At 35.7% G+C, this 22,502-nt stretch overlaps 1 protein-coding gene across 2 annotated transcripts in view; it reads right to left on the bottom strand.

Moving 5' to 3' along the window:
• Ric1 (RIC1 homolog, RAB6A GEF complex partner 1) overlaps positions 1-22,502 on the bottom strand; it is a 94,521-nt gene that overhangs the window by 23,634 nt on the left and 48,385 nt on the right. For both annotated transcript variants that reach the window (XM_005388664.2, XM_013516307.1), the window contains exons 7-11: positions 21,954-22,042; positions 16,477-16,621; positions 15,586-15,634; positions 14,431-14,583; positions 4,527-4,730 (exon numbers count right to left, since the gene is read on the bottom strand). In XM_005388664.2, the coding sequence (XP_005388721.1) occupies positions 4,527-4,730; positions 14,431-14,583; positions 15,586-15,634; positions 16,477-16,621; positions 21,954-22,042 (640 nt within the window). The remainder of the gene's footprint in view (positions 1-4,526; positions 4,731-14,430; positions 14,584-15,585; positions 15,635-16,476; positions 16,622-21,953; positions 22,043-22,502) is intronic.

The following is a 22,502-nucleotide window of genomic DNA, read 5'->3' as shown; positions in this document are numbered from 1 at the left end:
GCAGTATCAGTGGTAAACATATTTCCCATGTTACCTATCTTCGTGCATTATGTTACTGTTTCACTCTAACAAAACTTTTAAATTTAATGCATTCTGAGATTTCAATGTGGATTAAGCAAATACTAGCTCTATTAAGATTATGCTCTCTCTACCAGCCTACGAATATACACATACATGTATGTGTGTGTATATATATAGTGTGTGCGCGTGTGTGTAAGAGAGACAGAGAGACATTTGCAACTGAACTGAAGAAACACCTGAGGTTCGTCATCAGTCTTTCTGACTTCATTTCATTTTGAGACAGGGTCTTGCTAAATTGCCAGGCTGGTCTCAAACTTCTGATCCTTCTGCCTCAACGTGCTGAATAGCTGGGATTATAGACATGTGCCATCACGCCCAGCTTTAATTGAAGTGTTTTTCATGAGCATTTGGTGGGAGTGTGGTATGAATTAACAGAACAACACAAGAGGAGTCTTCTGTTCCTAGAATAAGAAAAGCTTCAATCTACTCAAATTTACTAAAAAATTTGTTGTCTTATTTTAAAAAGCCAAATTAAAAACTCATGCAGCTGGGTGTGGTAGCAGTCAACTGTAATTCCCACATCCAAGAGTTTGTAACAGGAGAATCATGATTTTGAGAGTCTGTCTCAAAAAGCAAAACAAAAACAAGCCATGTAAAGTGCAGTGACACTCAATAAAACTGCGCAGAAAAAAATAAAAATCAAATAAGAATACGCTGAAAGTATCTGTATTACCCTTGCTTGATAAAATTATTCATAAAACTACTTGTTAAGACTTCACCTCTAACAAGTCAACTTAAAATTCAACTAAATTACAAATATTTTAGTACATGAGAAGTTCTTAATCCCAGTGCTGGTTTGTGGAAGCCTGCCTCATAAAGTGAAGATAACAGAGTCATGATATATGCCTGAAAAATGCTTAATTTGAATCTTAACAGATATGCTATACTGTTCAGGCCAACTGATAAAATTCACTATGATAGGTAAAATTAGTTAAGAATAATGGTAAACTTGAAGAAATGAGTGGTTATACAAAAGTAAAAAGCAATTTTCTATGAGGCTGTAGGTGAAATTCCTCTTTTTTAAATTAAGAAAAAAACGAGCCACTTTAAAGAAAGATATAATGAAAGTACCTGAGTATAACTTCTCATTAGCTACAGCACTTAAAAAAAACCCAACTAACTTCCCCAAACTTTGGTATTTCATTAGTACTTCTGAAACGTGTGGCTGAGTAATTTGGGAGCTGTAATCTTACTGCAAAAGTAGATTCTAACAGAAACAATTTCTAAGTACAGGAAGAAAAGTTAAACCTTATCAAATGATCATACTCTAATGAATATTATAAGAGAAAACCATTTATGCTTTTTACCTGCAAGTCTGTGAAGCATCACAAATTATAAATGCTTTATTTTCAAAATTCAAAATGTAATTTCTAAATGAAACTTTATAAAAAAACAGAAAGAGAAATCAAAAACAAAAATTACACAAGAGTGGCACACACATACACATCTCATATGAAATGAGGTTTTATTTGTCATGGATTTTTTATTTGAAGATATAAAATAGAGACTAGAATAAAAACTTGTACTTTTCACAGTCAGTCACCTCTATGTCAATGTCATCAGAACTCTGAACCCTATACCTAGTTCTGAAAAGAGAAAATGGCAAAAATAAGGAGTCAGCTAATGAACAATGAAGAAACTCAGGTCAAGAATAAACACTTAGGGCACAAGTCATGCCACATCACTGGAAAACTAAGGCCAAGGTACAGAAAGAACCTCCATCCTTCTTATTGTAGGGTTTCCCAATCTTTCTTAACCTAAATCTGACTTTTTATTTACTTTTTAACTTTTAAAGTCATAGTGCTAAGATCCTACGTCCTGCCTAGTTTTGTCTGAAATTGGTGAGACGATGGGACCCATTTTCTTAGCAGATTAAATCTGTGCCAATTTTCACACCTGGTCCATTTGATACATATTGTAGGATGAAAATTATTCGTAAGTGAAACAGCCCTTACAAGTCTCTATCAATAAACCTAATGTAGGGCCTGATACACATTAAGTACTTTTTACCTACATTTTGCAGGGGCTATTTTTTCCAAATAAAGCCAGGTTATAAAGCCAATACAGAATACTGGATAATAATAACTAATTCACCTTTCAGAAATAGATGTGTACCTTATACAAAGTATGGAGTATAAAAAAAATGATAGTCTGAAAAGGAACATAGCCTAAAACTAGGTCTTTCACTTTTTAAAAAATTTCGTATTGTATGCCATTGCTTTCTAAATTTGTAATCACAAAACTAAAAATTTAAAAATAAAGTAAAAACACTATCTTTACTAATACCTTCTATCACTGTTTCTAAAAAGTATTAGCTAAAGGAAAAACATTAGCATAGACTTTTAATCTGGAGGTTAAGGAGTACAAGGCTCAGACAAACAAAAATCCAGTGCTCTAAACAAGGAACAAAAACAACAGAATTAGCTGGACCCATTTAGACAAATTCTGAGCTACACAAGAAGCACACAAAATATAAATTACACAAATCAACTTTGACGGAAGATGTGGTCTTATCCTAGAAAAGAGAGTATGTTGAAGCAGGCACCAATGTTTCTTCAGGGAATCATCCTTACTGGCTAAAAAGCCTGGAAGGCAAAGCTTTAGCATTATACAGACAGTGTAAAGCACCCTGCTGAAAGATCATCATTATTCTGCACTCAGTCATGTGCCTAGTCTGCCAGCAAACAGACTATATATAGGGCAACTCCAAGTAAAAACATGCAAACACACAAACTCTAAGTTTTAGTTTAAGGTCGTAAGCTAACCTGAGTCAACATTTAGTACTTAGACTTTAAAATACACTAGGTCTCTTACTTTAATGCAGATCACAGAAAGCGTATGTCTGCCTCTACTCTACTGGGTGACCTTGGGCAAATCACATAACTTCCCTGAGCTTCAGCTTTCTCATGTATAAAATCCAGTTGGACTATATGACCTCTAAAGTCCTCCCAGCTCTAAAAATTCTATGAGTCTATTATAATTTTAATTGTGTTAGGAGTACAAATGCGACACTATTTTCAAGGAAGCTGTAAAACGTAGGCACACTCAGGTTTAAAAAGTTTTATCCTTCTATATATCTTTAGAACAGGATGACAAAAATCTTACTAGTACCTAAAGTCCTAAAATGAGTGTTATACACTTCTTTTATGTGAACAAAAGGCTAAAAATCACTGAATTTTTCAGCTGGAAGGAAATTCAATTTTGTTATTGCCTGATGGATTTTTGAGTTCCAAACCTACCTTCTTTGATCCTCTGCTCTACTTGGCTCTCTGGTAACACAGACCTGGCTAGGCAGAACTGGCATTGATGCTAGGTCAGTGTAGAATGAATAGTTCAAAGTATGGGGAAATGAAAATAGCAGAGAAATGGCTATAGGAGAGAAGGGAGCAGTGGAAAATTTTAGTCAAGGAAGTAGTTGATGCAAATTTATTTAAAAATTGTTACTAATTATAAAATGGTATGTACATTGTTTGACTCTATGAATTTACTAATGTAAGGTAAATACATTTTCTTTTAGTGCATACCACAGTCAATGTAGGAGATATTCCTCCTTAATCTTTCACATAATGACCATTTTTTCTGTCTCTCATTATCTCTATTCAAAGACAACTGAAAATAACATGAGAGTTCAAGTAAGCTGGTAAGGTATAAATATGGAGACCAGAGGCAAAGAATTGTGGAAACAAACTGACTGGGGAAAAAAAAAAACAGGAAACAAAACAAAACAAAACAAGAAAAACCTAATCCAAAAGTAAGCTCTGATGCACTTTGGTATCAAAGGGGCAGAAAAACCCACTCAGGTCTTTAAAGCTAATGTCTGCAAGTTTCTTTTAAGAAATCTCAACTTATAGGTTACCCCAAATTTAATTTTAATTGGAATAAAAATTCAGAATTAGTTTTCAAGTTAAGTACCAAATTCATCAGATTAAAAGAAATTGCTAATTTAAAAATGCTATGAGACTGAAAAATCTGAGACAAGATTAAATAATAATAAAATTATTAATAAAATTCATAGTAATCACAAGTTTATAATTTGGATCCACCGTCAGGTGACTAAACTAGACTATGGGGTCAGCTGCACAGGGTACTAGTTAGTACCGCCACTTTCCATGCAATCACACTTCTGCCCATACAAATCCACAGATCTAGGTTATACCAAAAAGGTTGAAAGTAAGATAAACAGGTATCTCTAAAGACAGGGCAAAATGAACTCCTAGTTCTTGGCACTAACAAGAGACTTAAAGCAGGTGAAAATACTTTATGTATCAAGTGGAAAGAAAACAAGAGGACAAGAACACAGAAAAGCAGGAGAGACGTGACGGTCAAAACGGATAAAAATTCTCAGTTTTCTGATAAGGGATGAAATCATACTTTAAAATCTGTTCCAAGCGATGTTTTCCCCAAGGACCGAGTCCCTACTAATCAAGTAATAAACACCTACCTACCTGTACAACATGCCAATGCCGATGTCCAAGTAAATTGCTGAAACCTTGAGACTCTAAACCGCCATCTGTAAATAAGCTCTTTTCCTGCCTGGGCTTATGCTCACAGTGTGCTGAGGAATTCCTGGGATTCTGGGATTGCGAGGCTTCTCCACAGTTCAAGTACAAACGATCCTCTCCCTGAAGCAACACCTGTTCTTGGTCACTCTAGATAGAGAAAGAGGAAAAAGGGGCAAAGGAAAAAGGTAAATAAAAATAATCTAACATTAGATGGGGAAAATTAAGTAGCACTAATTATTTCTATTATAGAAAATGTGCCATATATCTCAATGTTGATTTTCTTTACAGAGGACAAAGACTACATAATGATCTGAACAGTATCATATCTAGAAAGATAATACTTTAGGAATTATTTCCCAGTATAAATAAATAATCATGAAAGTGGTCTCTCTAATAATACTAATGTCTGTTTTATCATTTAGTTGTGAATATACCCATGTTTACAACTGCTATCGTAGTGTTTTTCCCTACTCTAAAATAGCACTGCTACTAGAGATCTGATATCTGAAAAACTGAATATAACTACTTTTTGTTTACAGTTTACAAATCACTTCCACAAAAAGTATGCATCAGTGGTTTTAAGAAAACATGCCCGATCAAAGTTTGTGAGGGGAACATCTAGATATAATCCATCTATCTCCACGGCAATCCTTAATGTCCCTTTTTAAGATTATAAGATTTGAGAAAGGAGGGGCAGGGGGATATAATTCAGTGGCATGGCATCTGCCTGGCAAGCCTGAGGTCCTGAGTTCAATTCCCAGGTCCAAAAAAAGGACTAGGGAAAGGGGCTGCCAAAAATTAACGTGTGTGCATGTGTGTGTGTGTGTGTGTTGCCTTTCTAGAATCACCTGATTCTGGTGCACAGAATCCAAGAACAAGATTTCATAACAACTGGGGCAACATGGCTGAACAGAGCAGAAGTCATGTCTGAGGGACTCAGAAAAGATCAACTAAAACACAACTAATTGGAAGAAGGGAGGGGACATATGTCTTGATACAAAAATCAGTCTGAAAGAAGAAATTTGTAGACCAAACAAAATATACGTATAAGAGTTTAAAGAAAGTGAAGCTGTTCAACAGGGCTGTGCATGGCGCCTTAAGCCCATGCCCAACACAAGAACCACCATTTTGAAAAGTGACAGAGTCAAGCCACAAAGGAAAGGCCTGGGGTACAGAGGCCCTTGCTTCACTGGTCCCTTTCCAGAGGACATGCAGCCTTGTCAACATTTTTCAGAGGCACCCACCAGGTGTGCATGACCAGGGACCTGTTCCCTCCCCTAACCCACCCGCTCATTCCCCGGACTGAAGAGATAAATAAGCAACCACTGCCTGTGTTAGCAGCCTTCAATATTGGACCCTGAGCACACCTGAGTCACCGCTGGGAGCCTGCAGTTTATCTTAAACTAACTGGGACACTCACGTGGCACACAGAGTAAACACTGGTCTGTTTGAGCCTTTACTCAGCACCCGGGGCTCACTTGAGCCTACACTGAGCTGTCATTGACCTCTTTCAATTTCAGACCCACCAGAGTCTCTGACAGTCATCTAACATCAGGCAAGCCCAGGCAACCGCTTTACATAGGCTGTTCCAAACAACCTGGGCACAGCAGAATCTCACTGTGAATTCAGCCAGAGCCTTGGATACAGTCCCTGCCTAACACAATAGGCCAGTCCTCTGCCTGGTTAAGTGGCAAGGATTAACAGCTGCCTATTCCACTGGTACTCAGACACCCCTAAGATATCACCCAGCACTCTATGCCCTCACTGCACTTATAGAAACATGCCCAAGTTAGTCCTGTCAGGTCTGTTTCTCCTCTGAGCATCCACAGGACAGTGAGTCAGGGATGAGAGCCCACAGGAGCCTCCATATACCAGAAGCCTATTCCACAAACACTGGAAAATTCATCAGGTAACCAGTATCAATTGCCAACAAGAAGCAGTCCGCAACAGGATCCTCAGAAACAGGACCTCACCTTCCCCGGTCCAGTTACCCAGTTTGAACAGTTGCCACAAACAAGACTTCAGAGAGAGGCTCTCCTAAATTGAGTAATCGCCATACTAACTCAGATACTGTAAGGAGGGGCAAGGAAAAACGTGACTTGTAAGATTAAAGACTACGGATCTGGGAGGAAACACTCACCTGGAAATACACAGGAACCTTTTCCTCTCTTTTTTTCTTCTTCTCCATCCCTGGTATGTTTTTGATTTTGCTTTTCACTTTTGGCAGAGGATAGAGTTTACCACCCAACCCATTTGCTTGCCCCTCTCTGTTTTAGTATTACTTTGATTTCTCTGACTAACCCTTACACTCTCACCCGCTTCTTTTCTCACAACTTGTTCCTTCTGTACTTTTTCTTATTTTCTTTTCCTCTAGTTTCATCTCCACTCATTACTGAACTTTCTCTTAGGTGGTCCTCTGTTACTGTTAGCTAATATCACTAATTTCCCTTTACTCCTTAACATTCTTCCATCTACCACACCTTTTTAAATCCATAATCTATTTGTTTTGCTCTCTTTTTCTCTATACTTTCAAACTCATACCACTTACCTTCACGAATCAATAGGTAGTTAACTACAGCATACTAAGGCTGAATACTGCTTTTCAGTGAAAAGAGGAAAACTGCTCTATCGAGGGGTATTTTCTATATATAGTTTTCTGATTTATCTTAGATTTTGTTTCATAACTATAAATCTTGCACTGAGGGTTAAAGGTGACAAAGTATTAGTTATTACAGTTGGTCATTTTCCACTTTGTGCTTGACACTATAGTTATTACAGACTGTACTAAGTTACCCAAGGTGACATAGCTGCTGTGATCAACTGACCCTCCTTACATGCCAATACCTAGATTGTCTGGGGGCCATAAACTATACTACTGCCCAGTACCAAAGAATTGGGTGATAGGCCAAACAGGCTGCAACCTCTCATCCCTAATTAACAGAAGAGATAGGATCCTGAGACAGACTCAAAGGCCAAATGCCAGCTACACCTAAAAGACAGAGCTCTGAAAAGTAGTCATTATGTAAAAAGGTCTTGACAGCATAAAACTACCTATACCTTAAGCATCTTACAAGCCTCAACACAGAAAACAAATAAACAAAAACAGAAAGTGAGAAAATACTGAAGCAAGATGCAATGTAAAACACCCAATTCACCTAAAGCAAGCCCAGAAGGCATTGAGGGGGAAGAACTCCAAAACTTCCCACCTGAATTTTATGAAATGTTAGCCTTAGAAGAAACAAAGCAGGTGAATAAACCCCTAGATGAAAACAAATAAGAAATGATCACACAGGTAGCTAAAGAGATGATGATCATAATGAAGGAAATGATCAGTGAATTTAGAGAATAGACAGATAAAAAAATAGAGAAGCTTCGGGAAACCATGAATGCCCAACATAGGAAAGAACTGGATGCCATAAAAGGTACAAACAGGTATCTAGGAGATTAAAAATTCTATTAAAAGCATATGTAGCAGAATCAACTAATGTGAAGACAGACTATCCTATCTAGAAGATACAGTTGCGGTTGGTGATCACCGAATGAAAGATTTCTTAAAAACAGCAAGAGACCATGAAAAATCAAACCAATAGCTGCTAGATGATGCAAACAAGAATAACATAAAATTAACGTGAATCAATAAAAAAATCAAAAGACAATACAAAGAACATAAAAAAAAAAACTGTTTACAGAAGTAATGGAAAATTTCCCAACCATGGGGAAAGAATATAACACATAAATAAGTGATGCACATAGAAACCCAATCAGCCATGATCAGAGGAAAAACACACCAACGCACCTAACAGTCAGGATTCTAGAAATCCAACAGAAGCAGAGAATATTGAAAACTGTTAGAGAAAAGAAACAAATCACCTATAAAGAAAAATCCACTCGAATCACAGGTTTCTCAACATAAACCTTCAAGTCAAGGAGAGTTTGGAGTGAAGTATTTCAAGCCCTAAAAGAAACCACCTCCAACCCATATTGTTCTACCCTGCCAAACAGTCTTTCAAAATTGAAGGAGATATAAGATACTTCCATGACAAAGAACACCTGAAGTAATTCATGATCACCATATCAGCACTCCAAAAAGTTCTGAAGGATATCCTAAGATAATCAAGACCCCAATTGCAAGGATCCCAATAGAATGAATCTATCAGGCAAGGCAAGCAATTACACAGAAGGGACAGAAAGGGAACCAACAACAGGAAAATAATATGACATGGATAAGTCAGAATCAGTTACAACCTTCAATACAAAGGGTTACATTCACCAATCAAAAGAAACAGACTGGCAGAATGGATCAATAAACAAGAGCCAAAATAATGCTGCATATAAAATACACATTTAACTAAAAAAGAAATTCATTAATTCAAAGATAAAGGATTGAAAGCAACACTCCACATGATAGGAACCCAGAAAAAACTAGGGGTAGCTACTTTATTTGCAGACGAAGTGGATTTCAAAGTAAGACATCTCAGAAGAGACAAATAAGTTCACAGAAGTTCCCTTACATATTTGTTAAGGGAATAATGCAAGAGGAGAGATAAAATCATAAGTATATCACACCAAACACCAGTAAACTCAACTATAAAACAAACACTAACAGACACAAAAAAACAGAAAGTCACTAATATAGAGGACCTTGATATTCCACTGTCACAAATAGACAAATCAACTATACAACTATACAAACTATACAAAGAAATACCAGAGATGACACAAACCTTTGAACAAATGGACTTAGTAGACATTACAGACTGTTCCACCCAACAACAGAATACACATACTTCTCAACTGCACAAGAAACTTTCTTCAAAATAGGCCATGTACTAGCTCACAGAACATGCTTAAGGTAAACACAAAGGAACTGAAATTATCCAATGCACATTACCAGATCATAGTGCAATGACATTGGAAATCAATGGCAAAACGAACCACAAAAACTACATAAACACACAGAAACTAAACGATACCTTCCGTGCCATGTGTGGTGGTGAACACCTGTAATCTCAGCACTTGAGAAGCTGAGGCAGGAGGATCACCCTGAGTTTGAGGCCAGCCTGGTCCATGTAATGAGTTCAAAGGCTAGCCTGAACTACATAGCAAGACCCAGCCTCAAAAATAAAACCAAAAAGCTTCCTGAGCCACCAATGGATCACAGGTGAAATTTAAAAAGATATTAGACAGTTTCTACAATTAAATAATAAAACCGGTATGACAGCAGAACTTATGGGACACAATAAAAGCAGTCCTAACAAGAAAATTTATAGCAGTGACTTCCCTCATCAGAAAAACAGAATGAGCAAAATACAATGTTGAACTTCAAATTTCTAGAAAAGAAGCAAGTGAAACCCAAAGCTCCTACAAGGAAGGAAATTATAAAGATCAGAGCAGAAATTAATGTAACTGAGAATAAGAAAACAATATAAAGAATCAAAGAATTGGTTCTTTAAAAGATAAAATAGACAAACTCTTAGCCAACCGCAGGGGAAAAAAAAGGAAAGAAGAGACCCAAATCCATGGAATTAGGAAGGAAAAAGGCAAAATCACAATAGATAATGTAGAAATCCAGAAGATCATCAGTACCTAGTTTTAGAACCTACACTATTATAAAATGGAAAACTCAGAAGCAACGCACAGATTCCTACAGACATCTGAATTACCAAAATTGAAGCAACAACATATACAAATTCTAAATAATCCAGTATCAGTTAAAGAAATAGAAGTAATTAAAAAACTACTGACAAAGAAAAGCCTAGGTCCTAAAGGATTCACTGCTAAATTCTACATGAAAGTCAGAGAAGATCTAATGCCACTACTTCTCAAACTTTTTAATGACACTGAAAGGGAAGCAAAATTCCCAAACTCATTGCTGGAAGCAAGCATTACCTTGATATGAAAACCAGAGAAGGAGCCAACCAAGAAAGAAAATGCCAGGCCAATCTCCTTAATGAATGTAGATACAAAAATTCTCAGTAAGATAGTGACAAGCAATGCAGCAAATCAAGATTATATACCATGACCAAGTAGGGTTCATCCCAGGAACACAGGGATGGTTCAATATATGCAAATGAATAAATGTAATACATCACATTAACAGAACCAAGGACAAAACCCACAATGATGCATAAAAAGCATTTGAAAAAGTCCAACACCCATTCATGAAAAAATTCCTACAGGAAATGGGAGTAGAAGGTCTTTATTTCAACCTGATAAAAGCCATCTATGACAAACCAACAGCCAACAGGAAAAAACCAAAAGCTTTCACTCAAAATCAGGAATAAGACAAGGACGCCCACTAACAATACTCCTGTCCAATGTATTTCTGAAAACATTAGCCAGAGGAATTAGACAAGAGAAAGAAAAGGAATATGGACAGGAAAGGAAGAAGTTAAATTATTTTATTTTATTTTATTTTTGGGGTTTTTTTGGTTTTTCTCCGGTACCGGGAACCGAACTCATGACCTTGCACTTGCCAGGCAGGCACTTTTGCCACTGAGCTAAATCCCCAGCCCAAAGTTAAATTATCATTATTTGCAGATGATACTCTATACAGATGACCAGAAAATTTCACCAAAAGACTGCTAGATTAATAACCAAATTCAGCATTGTAGCAGGATACAAAGTCAACACTCAAAAACTAATTTTTGTACATGAATTTCTGTACAAGAATAACAATTTCACTGAGAGAAAGATGAGAGGAAACCACACCTTTCACAATAGTGTCCAAAAAAATGAAATATTTAGGAATCAATTTAATAAAGGAAGTAAAAGATCTTTACAGTAAAAAGCTATGGTACTCTGGAAAAGGAGATGGAAGAGGATATCGGAAAATGGAAAATACCCCCTGTTCTTGCACAGGCAGAACCACGTATAGTGAAAATGGTCATACTTCCAAACTCTTGCACAGATTTAATGCAATTCCAATCAAAATATCAACAGCGTACCTCATAAAACTAGAAAAACAATCCTAAAATTCATTTAGAGCCAGAAGAGACTTAGAATAGCAAAAGCAATTCTGGGGAACAAAAGCAAAAGCAAGGAGTATCACAATCCCCACTTTGAAGTCATATATAAAGCTACTGTGATAAAAATAGCATGATACTCGCAAAACAAAAAAGACCTAAGGGTCACTGGAACAGAACAGAAGATCCAGAATCAACTCCAAGCACACTCAACCACTGTATCTTTGACAAAGGAGCTAAACACCTTCACTGGAAGATGGCCTCTTTCCTAAACAATGCTGACAGAATTGGCTTTCCACACACCAAAGATTAAACCTAGACCCATATCTCTCACCATGCACTAAACTAAAATTGAAGGGATCAAATATTAAATTAATATTAAAACAGAAACAATATTAAAACAGAAACAAATATTAAAACAGAAACAAATATTAAATTAATATTAAAACAGAAACAATCTGCTGGAAGATAAAACCGACAAAAGTCTTATAGACACAGGTACAGGCAAAGACTTTATGAACAAAACTTCAACTTCATAAGAAATAATACAAAGAGTCAGAAACTGGGATCTCCTATTAAAAAGCTTTCACACAGCAAAAGAAACCACTGTCAACAGAATGAAGAGACAACCTACGGAATGGGAAAACATTTTTTTACTAGCTACTTCTTAAGACAAAAAACTAATATCTAGAATATATAAAGAACTTCCCTTCCCGCTAAATTTAATCAGATCCTCTAAATTTAAAGACTCAATCCAAAAATGGGCCATTAGAATGAACAGACATTTCTCAGTGAAGTACAAATAGCAATATATGAAAAAATGTTCAACATCACTGGTCATTGGAGAAATGCAAATTAAAACAACACTGAGATTCCATCTCACCCCAAAAAGAACGGCTATTATCAATAAATAAACCAATAACAAATGCTGGAGGGGCTGTGAGGAAAAAGAACCCTTCTCCACTGTTGATTGGGGTGTAGACTGGTACAATGACTGTGGAAATCAGTGGAGAGATTCCTCAAAAACTAGGACTAGGGGTCCCATTGGACCCAGCTGTTCCCCTTCTTGATTATGTTCCCAAAAGAGTTACAAGCATCACACCATCGTGATATATGCATACCCATGTTTACATCAGCACAATTGGTAACAGCTAAATCTTGGAAACAGTCTAGATATCCATTAATGGATGAATGAACCAAAAAAATGGAGTTTTATATAGAGCAGAACATTACTCTACCATAAAAATGATAAATGAGATATTTTTAGGTAAATGGATGCACCTTGAGACCATAATTTTAAGTGAAATAAATTGGACACATATGTTTATAAATATTACATCGTTGCTCTTGAGAAACTGAAATGGTATATAAGGACCAAAAAAGATAACAGAAAATGGGATACAAGAAGAAAATGTTCAAATCAGAAGCGGAACAAGGGAGTGGGAAAGGGGAAGGGCAGGAAGGGAAAAAGAAAAATAAGAGAACAGAAGGAAAAACAAATGGAGACAAAGTTTTTGTAAAGAGGGAGGGAAGGAGCGGTTGAAGGATGAGGAGGAGAATGGGGAAAAAAGAATTAAGATAATTAAGATATATTATGTAGGGTACAAGATCCCTATGATGTCTGTGATCAGTATGTATAAAAAAATGTACTAATGAAAAATAAAGTTTAAAAGAAACCAAACAATGTGTTTGTATGTGTGTGCATGCCCATGTTCCCACATCACAAGATGGGGGCAAAATTGGGAAGAGAGATAAATGAATGCTGGAGGATCTTCTAAATCATGGGGGAGGAAGAATAAAAGTTTAAGTCTGTAGTTTGGTGTTAGTAAAATTCAACAATCGCTTACTTAGTGAAATGCTTGCTTAAAGCCAAAGACTGCAACGTTCTAAGACTATTTTAAAAAGGCAGCTTGTACTTTTAGTCATTATGTCCTGGTTTTCAATTAGAAGGCTAGTAGTGTTCATGAAGGTAGAAGACTTAACTTTTCAAAGAAGAGAGAAAGGCACTGTAGTCTTTTACCTTTCCATTTTAGTTCAAATGCTGTCTTGAAATAAAATTCAGGAGTGCTTCAAAATTATTATTTTGAATGGGGAAGGGCAGGAAGAAATATACTCTTATTTTTCAACTTCAGTAATGTATCTGAGATTCAGGCTATTTTTTTACATAATTTTTTAATGTGTTATAATTAAACACAAATAGGTATGTACTCCTAATATGTAATCTGTATTTTCTATTATCAATACAATATTGTTGTATTACTCTAGAATGATAAATTTGGGAACTTTATATTATAATCTGAGGGAGTGTTTCCTAAAGAATGCTCCTAGACATATTTATTTCAACGTATTCTTTGAAAGTTAATAGTTGAGTAAGCATGGGATCCCATTCTCTGCTTCTGTTGGACTAAATAGTCCAATCCCTAGATTTTTATTACACACATGTGCATACGTGAGACTCCAAAGTTCTGTAATAAATTAATCTCTACTGCTTTGTTTTAAAGCCTTATTTCATTCCAGAAAACAGAGCTTTTGTATTGTTTTTAAAATCCTGTGGAACTGCTACTAATATTTTTCATAAGTGTTACCTAGTGTAACACAGTTTGAGAAATCCTATTCAGAAAATGACTAAATTACTCAAGTTATTCAACATATAAACATTGCTTATAGTCCTATTAAAAAACAACAAAACACCAACAATGCCAACACATGGTCAGAAATAAGATTTTGGTATAAATTTAAAAGAAATACAAAAATCACAGAAAATACAGAAAAGAAGGGAATATGCCAAGTTTAGGAGGATATTCAACATCTGTGGGTCACAAAGAAGGTCTGAAATTATTACATGAAAGTTACTAAAGAAGTCAGAGTCTGAATATACTTACCATACATGGGTTTACAGTGAGCACACTCTTGATAAATTGAAACAGCAGAATGCTGGGTTGTTTAACTGTACTCCTTAGGCCAGCCTCAAGTGAAGTGTGTTGAGAACCAGAGCCACTGATTACCCACAGGTGATAGCCTTCTGCACCCCAGCACTTGGAGAAAGAAAGAAATAGAAACTTCAAAACAATACAAGGTTCTCATTATCCTTTTCTAACTTCAGTTAGTACTGAAATAACCAATGACAGTACAATTAATGACTTCTGAAGGTTGAAGGAACCATAATAACAAAAAAGAGTCATACCTTTCAGGTATAGTTCGGTTATTTCCAGAGAAAAACACTACCACTGCCTCCCACCCAGAATAATGAAAATACTAAGTACTATTCTTAGCTTCACCTTCAGGATCCCAATCCTAAGAAATACCTACTGCTTTTGGTAACTTCTTCATTAATTTAATTCAGCTGCTTCTAAAGAACAAAGAACTTCTTTACAGAGGAAGATCCAGATTATCTAGTAGAAGCTCAGCAAGGAAGCACCTACAACAGATGCATTTTTGCATATAGCAAAGACTATTAGATTAGAAGCTGCTAAATTATCAGCTTCATTCCAGTCTGGCCTTTTGTTACGTTACCTTGATTCAGCTATTTGGTTTCTCAAGGTCTAAGTTCTTCTATAAAGTTTAAAGGTTTAAATATTTATTTCTCCAGGCCCATTCATTTTTAATGTTCTATAATTATATTCCATGATGGTGTTTTTTAAAATTAGTAATTCTCAATTTGTAGGTCAAATAGTAATAGGGTGGGAGAGAGATCTATGGATAACCGCAAACGTTCAAAAGTCTTGCCAGGCATGCTGGTGCACACTGTAATCCCAGCACTAGGGAAGCTGAGACAGGAGGAACACTGTGAATTCAAGACCACCAGAGGCTACACATAATGGACTCAAGGCCAGCCTGAATTGAGACCTTATCTTTAAAAAAAGCCAAAGTTTTATGCTTTTCTATGATAAATTTGCACAAGCTAACTAAGAACCATATAAAGAACTATCTGCTGAGCTGAAACAGCTTTGTGATTATCAGACTAATATGAGAGGGGAAAACCAAAAAAAAACCCCTAAGTTTTTTATGCTATGTGAATTTTTAATAAAAGTTCTTACCATAGAGTTGATCTTAAGGGGATCTTTTTTGGTACCATCAGACCTATAACTGAAACAAAACAGAAACTTAATTTGGTAAGAGTCTTCCAGTTACATATAATATACACATTATTCAGCTTCAGTTTTTTAAAAATTCACTTTGCTCTTTCAAAATAGAAATACATAGAGCATGAAATAAAACTGGAGCCCAGTATACATATGCACATCACTCAGTCACACTTTTCTAAGTCCAACTCACTTCCTGACAGCATCACAAAGCTTGGAAAGATGTGCTCATTTCATCAGGACTAGGGTTCAGGATAGTATACAAAGACAGGAAATACATCAGCCTATTCCTGTCAACCTATTGTGTTAACCTATATGAACGCAATGAGATAATGTAACTTTCCACTCACTTCCTATTAGTTATTTATGTACATGGCATATCATTCTTAGTGGACGATAAACTACTTAAAGGTAGAATTAGGTCTGATTCAACTTTAAATCTAGCATGATGCCATATATACAATAATTTTTCCCCACTGCTGAAAATCAATAAGTATATTTTTAAAAAATGAATTGTTAGTTTTATGAGGGTGGATATTTGGAGAATCAATATATTCTGAACAAATTAATTCTAAATCTTATAAATAGTTTTGGGGTAAGAATCAAGTAAGGCAAAAGGGTAACTCTATAACCCAAGGATTCTGTATGTATGTGTGTGTGTGTGTATGTACGTGTATATATATATATATATATATGTATGTGTGTATATGTACTTTGGGGGGTCAGGGAGGTAGTAGTGTTACTAAAATTTGTTTTTATTTTATATATGTATGTGTGTATATGTATTTTGGGGGGTCAGGGAGGTAGTAGTGTTATTTTATCTAAAATTTGTTTTTATTGACTTACGCAAAATCTCCTCCAAGTGTACAAATCAGCTGGGCTCCAAACACACTCCATAAAGAAAAGCCTCCGTATTCCCAGGTCACTAGTACAACACTATTGTCAGGAGACCATCTGATCAATTTAACAGCTCCTGTTTTGTTCCAAATGTCTGTTAAGAAGTAGTGAGAAAAGTTCAAAATAAATGATTACTTCAAAAATGGCACTTTTTATTGTCTGTATCTTCAAATCTAAAGTTCAAATAATGAGATGAATCCTGTTGGTGTAGGGTTATTTTTAAAAATGTCATTGGTCTTGGTCTGATTTAATCAGAACAATCTCAGTGTACAAGTAATTTACAAGAGGTGAAGTGTTCTGTTCACTTTTAACTTAAGCAACTACCACTGTGTAATCTTCAAAATCTGCTTTTGTGCAAATCAGCTTCTCTAAAATGGAGATAAGGTGGCAGCAAACACTGTCTTTAGAGAAAAATATATGCAGGGCTTTATAAAGTCTATATGATAAGAATGATAAAAATGTAAAAAGCAAATTTCTACTTCTGGCAGTACAGCAAATGATAATTTAAATGACTATTTACACTGAAACAATTTAGATGCGGAACAGAACAATTAAATAGCTCAAAACAACCAAAAAAAACTGGGACAAAGTACTTTTTCCTGAACTTATTTGCCAAACCCTAGAAACCTTGACTGATACTTCTGATGACTTGTAGTATGTTAGGGACAGAGCTTGCCCAAGGTTCAGGGTTATACCTGTATTCAGGGTACAAAGGAGGAGGAGGAAACTATGACAAACCTCAGCCTTAGAGAAATGAAAGTAACAGCAAGAAAGATTTCCATGTTTTATCTATAGTACTAAATAGAAACTAAAACTCCCATGATAGTCTGCAGTAACAAATCAGCTGTCACCCTAAAGTATAATTTGTGCAATTAGTGTGGTTTAAAAAAGTCTCAAACAGAAAACACAAAGTAAAGTGTCATATACAGGATTGTAATAAACTCAGATGAACAGCAGAGACACAAAGAATTCCTTTCTGAAAGAATTCAAATGCAATATAGGTTTTTACACACACAAACAGGTCTTTCCAAGACAAATACTTAGCTCTCAATGAAAAATCTTAAAATATACAAACAAGTGAGTGTGAACCAAAAGAAATAACTCGTAGCAGAAACAGAAAGTCTTTATCTACTAGGACTAATGGACACAGAATATAAAATAGCAATGCTTTTATGGCAAAAGAGAAGCTCCAAAGTAGAAAAGTTAAACTTTTAGAAAAAGAAGACAACTGAAATTTAAAGATTCAATGGACACATTAAATAACATCTTAGACATAACTGGAGAATCAGTGAACCCAGATATAGATATGGAAAATTTTTCTAGAATGCAGTCTGAAGAAACAAATTAAAAAATTTTAAAGCTAGGTTAAAAAACATACAAAGCCAGGTGTGGTGGCACACACCTGCAATCCAGCACTTGGGAGGCTGAGGGAAGGCGACAGCTCCAAGTTCAAGGTCAGCCTGTACTACACAGTGAAGTCAAGGCCAGCCTGAACTACATAGTGAGCCCCTGTCTCAAAAAAAAGTACAAAATCCTTCACCATCCACATCATAGTGAAGATGATCTCAAGCGGAAGGTATAAATCATTGAAAGAGATGGTGGGCAAAATTACTGGTATAATGTATATGTTAGCAGCATTAAACTGAACAAAATCAACAGTTAAATATTCTGTTTAAACTTTTAACATGAGATAGCTCAGCTTCTTCCTGAAACTGATTTTTATTATTAAATTTGATTAGATTTACATGGGCACCTCAACTTCTTTTGACTTTTCCCCTTTAACATCAGAGAAATGTGTAGTCTCAGAAAAATCATTCTTAATATAAGAACACATCTAAATCTGTGAGGAAGACAAAACACAGTTTGGTAAAAGGTTCCCAATTACTAATGCACATATAGGCAATAGTACACTATCAAGTTCATAAAACATATAATAATGAGATTATACTGCTATTACAACTCTGGAAAGTCACTGACCTCAACTTAAAAAATAGATTCATTCATCATCTATCTAGTATGTGTTTTTCACTAAGATGAATCAGCTTGGTGTAAAGAGATGGGAACCACTCTATACGCAAGGATTATAGTCTAGGAGGGGGAAAGACCCGTAACCCAGTAAATTCAATAAAATATTAATACTAAGAAAGATATTCTATGCAGAGTACAACAGAGTACAGAAGGGAATGGTATTTTAACTAGATCATAAAAAGAGACTTAGCTTGAGCTGTATGTTGAAATATAAATATACAGCATATCCTCTATGTAGAAATATGTGACGTTTCAGGAAGACAGAAAAGTGTGAGAGATAAAGGAACAACACAATATGTAGATATTCAGGATCTGCGTGTATCATAATTTGGTCAAGCTAAGTAAAACTTCAGACTATAGTTCTCAAACTGTGTGCTAAAGTACAACAAAATAATGCATAAAACTTACAGAGTGTCATGAGATAATTTTTGAGAAAAACAGTGGTACACTGCATGTGTTGGACACAATGTAAACGCCTAGCTGCAAGCAGTTTACAACTGCAATTCACTTTGATGTTACAGCTTTGTGAAGACAAATCTTCAGGAGCTGCTGTGATAAAAAGTGCTCCGTGAAAAGTCAACATGAAACCAGAAATGTGTGTGGTTGTGCCTAATCTGATTTAGTGTCCACTAGGCATACACATTCCATTGGTTAAAAAAAAAAAAACAAAAAACTACACTTAAGCATGAGATAAAAGTATTTTGTTTCCATTTATAGCTACTTTTTAGAACATGCTACTAAGTTGCTAGGACACAGATTAAGTAGTTAAGCAAATCTAACTATTTAATACACAGAACATTTGGTGTTTCTTTCAGTTTAGGAGTACTACATAAAAATTATAGGAACAGGGCCAGGGATATAGCTCAGTGGCAGAAGCACCTGCCTGGCAAGTGCATGGTCCTGAGTTTGATTCCTGGCACCAAAAAACCCACAAAAAACAAAAAACAAAAATTATAGAAACACCACAGAGTGAGCCAAGAAACCATGACAGGAGGATTTGGCAGCAGGCCTTATATGCCATATATGTGTAAGACACTGTTGGTTGGTCAATCCAGTACCTATTTCTTTTCTTTATATTTTGCTCCTTTCTGCTATAAAGGACTGGAAAAAGCTATCATGTCCAACTTTTGACTGAAGCTCAAGGTAGCCATCTGACACATTTATATCCAGTGAGATGGAAGTAGAAGATAGCGAGAGCAGACAGCATGCGGGGATCCACCTGGAAATGTTTCTGCTTTCCTGATTTAAAAAAAAAAAAAAATCAGATGTGCCTTGCCTCCACCTTTCTTTTTGACTGAAATGCCTAAGTAATTCTTGGAGCTCAGGAGTCACCCTGGGATCACGAAGAAAGGGTCAAATGGAGGTCAGTAGCAGCCTGCCTTTAGTTTTTGCTATTTGAGAAAATAAATCTTATTTGTTTAAGCCATAGTAAGTTGGGTTTTCTGTCAGTTCAGTCAAAAGCATTTCCAATGACAAAGAATTCAGACTTAATCCTGTGAACACTGGAGATTTAGTAAAGGGTTCAAAATTATTTTGTTTGTTCCTGGGAATCCAGCACTTAGAACAGTATCTAGCACATGGTAGGTACTCAGTATTTGTTAAATAAATTGAATTGAGGGGCTGGGGATTTAGCTCAGTGGCAAAAGCGCCTGCCTGGCAAGCGCAAGGTCGTGAGCTCGGTTCCCGGTACTGGAGAAAAACCAAAAAAAAAAATAAATAAATAAATTGAATTGAAAGGCATAAAATAACAAAAATGAAATCAGCAAAGTCCAGACAAGAAATGCAGGGCTTAAAACTAAGGATAAAAAAAGCCAAATGAGTGGATTTTTAAAAATCCCACAGCTTCTCTAATTACATAGAAATCTTTTAGTCATACAATCTTATATGTTCTAACAATATTTACTTATAGCATGCATCATTTAATTTAAAATCAGCATTTGTTACATATTACACAACAAGTACTGGCAGTCCGGTACTTGTCAAAGTAAAAATCAATTTCAGTGATTTTACTTTCTGTATTGTCAGTTACTCGAGGTCAACTGTGGTCTGAAAATACTAATGGCAAAATTCAAGAGATAAACAACTCATAAATTTTAAACTGAACACCATTATGAGTAGCTGGGTGAAATCGTGCTCTGTCCTGCTCATAGACTGAATCATCCCTTTGTCTACCGTATGCATGCTGGCTACACTACCTGTGCACTAGTCACTCAGTAGCCATCTCAGTTATCTGACTGTTGCAATCTCTCAATGCATGTGTTCAAGTAATCCTTATGTTACTTAACAGTGGCCCCAAAGCATAAAAGTGGTGATGCTAACAACTTAGATATACCAAAGATCAGCCAGAGAATGCCTCTCTTAAATGAAAAGGTAAAAGTTATGAAGGAAATAGAAAATAATTGTATGGTGAAGTTCCAAAACTGTATAACAAAAATGAACTTTCTATATGTGAAATTGTGGTGAAAAAAGAAACATCTTAGCTATGCTACTGTACTTTAAACTGCAAAAATTATGGCCAGAGCATGATAAATACACTGTTAAGACAGACAAGTATTAACAAATCTATGGGTGAAAAACATGACCAGAAAACACATTGGTTTTTTTGTTTTGTTTTTTTTTTCCTCTGGTACCAGGAATCGAACTCATGACCTTGCACTTGCCAAGCAGGCACTTTGCCGCTGAGCTAAATCCCCAGCCCCCAAAATACACTGGTTGATGGCAAAGTATTGAGCTAGAAAGCACTGACCCCATAAAAAGACTAGCAAAGATTCCTGAACAAGTTGTAATAAGTCATTTATTACAAGTGAGGATTTATAGATTATGAATAGGTCTGGACTAAAAAATATAAAAATCACTAGAGATGCTGCATCTGCCAATGAAGAAGTTGCTGCCACATTTCTGACCTGAGTTGAGTAAGCTGATCAAGGAGAAAGAATACCATTCAAAGCAATGAAATAAGCAAAGCTTGTGAAATAAGAAGCCCAATAGAACCTATATTCATAAAAATGCAAAGGACGTATTGGGCAGAGAACATACAAACTGTGGCACTAAGTGGTAACACAGACCATATGATAAAATCCAGGTGTAATGTACAAAGAATCTATATACTCTCAAAAACAAAAATTTTAGAGTGAGGGAAAGGAAAAAAAGACCACATTCACATACCTACCAGTTGTTTTAAAATCTCTAAATTATTTTAATTGTATATTTTTATAGAGTACAGTATGACAATTCAATACAGGTATACGATGCATAATGATCAAATTAAGTCATTTCTTACTATGCCTAGTTCTTGCTATGCATGTGCACAGTACATAGAAGGTTAAGTGTTATCCATGGTTTCAGGCATCCATGGGAGGGGACAACCACATTTAAAAACACTTAAAAAGAATACTCACCAGGATACTGTTTTGCTGTTAGCTCTAATTTATGAGATAACAGCATGGCTCCAGTGGTGTTATCTATTGTATACACCTGCACGCAACCACTGTGAAAATAATCCAACAAAAAACTTTTAGTGAAAAAAGACAAATAGAAAAAAACATTATTATGGAAACTCTTACATTCTGCTGGTGTGAATGTAAAGTAGGACAAAACCAATTTGTAAATCATTTCCAGTGATCTCATGAACTTGAACCAATGCACATTCTGTAATCTAACAATTTCATTTCTGGATACAGTATATTCCAGAAATTCTTATGAAATGTTTTAGCAGGAGACATACAATGTTCATTGAACTACTTGTACAACTGCAGGAAAAAAAAAGGAAAAGAAAACAACCTGAACATACAGCAATGTGAGGAAGAAAAAACAAACCGCTGTATTCATATAGTACTAATACCATATAGCACTGAAAAAGAAGTGAGATTTAGCCACATGCATTAGCATAGATAGCATTTATTTTTCAGTCAAAACATAGTTGTTAAATACATTTAACACAGTTGTTA

The sequence above is a fragment of the Chinchilla lanigera genome, unplaced genomic scaffold (assembly GCF_000276665.1).
Source record: "Chinchilla lanigera isolate Chin_1 unplaced genomic scaffold, ChiLan1.0 scaffold00033, whole genome shotgun sequence".
In the NCBI taxonomy this organism is placed as follows: domain Eukaryota; kingdom Metazoa; phylum Chordata; class Mammalia; order Rodentia; family Chinchillidae; genus Chinchilla; species Chinchilla lanigera.
The sequence above is the reverse complement of the archived record's forward strand: the minus strand, read 5'-3'. Positions and strand labels throughout refer to the sequence as shown.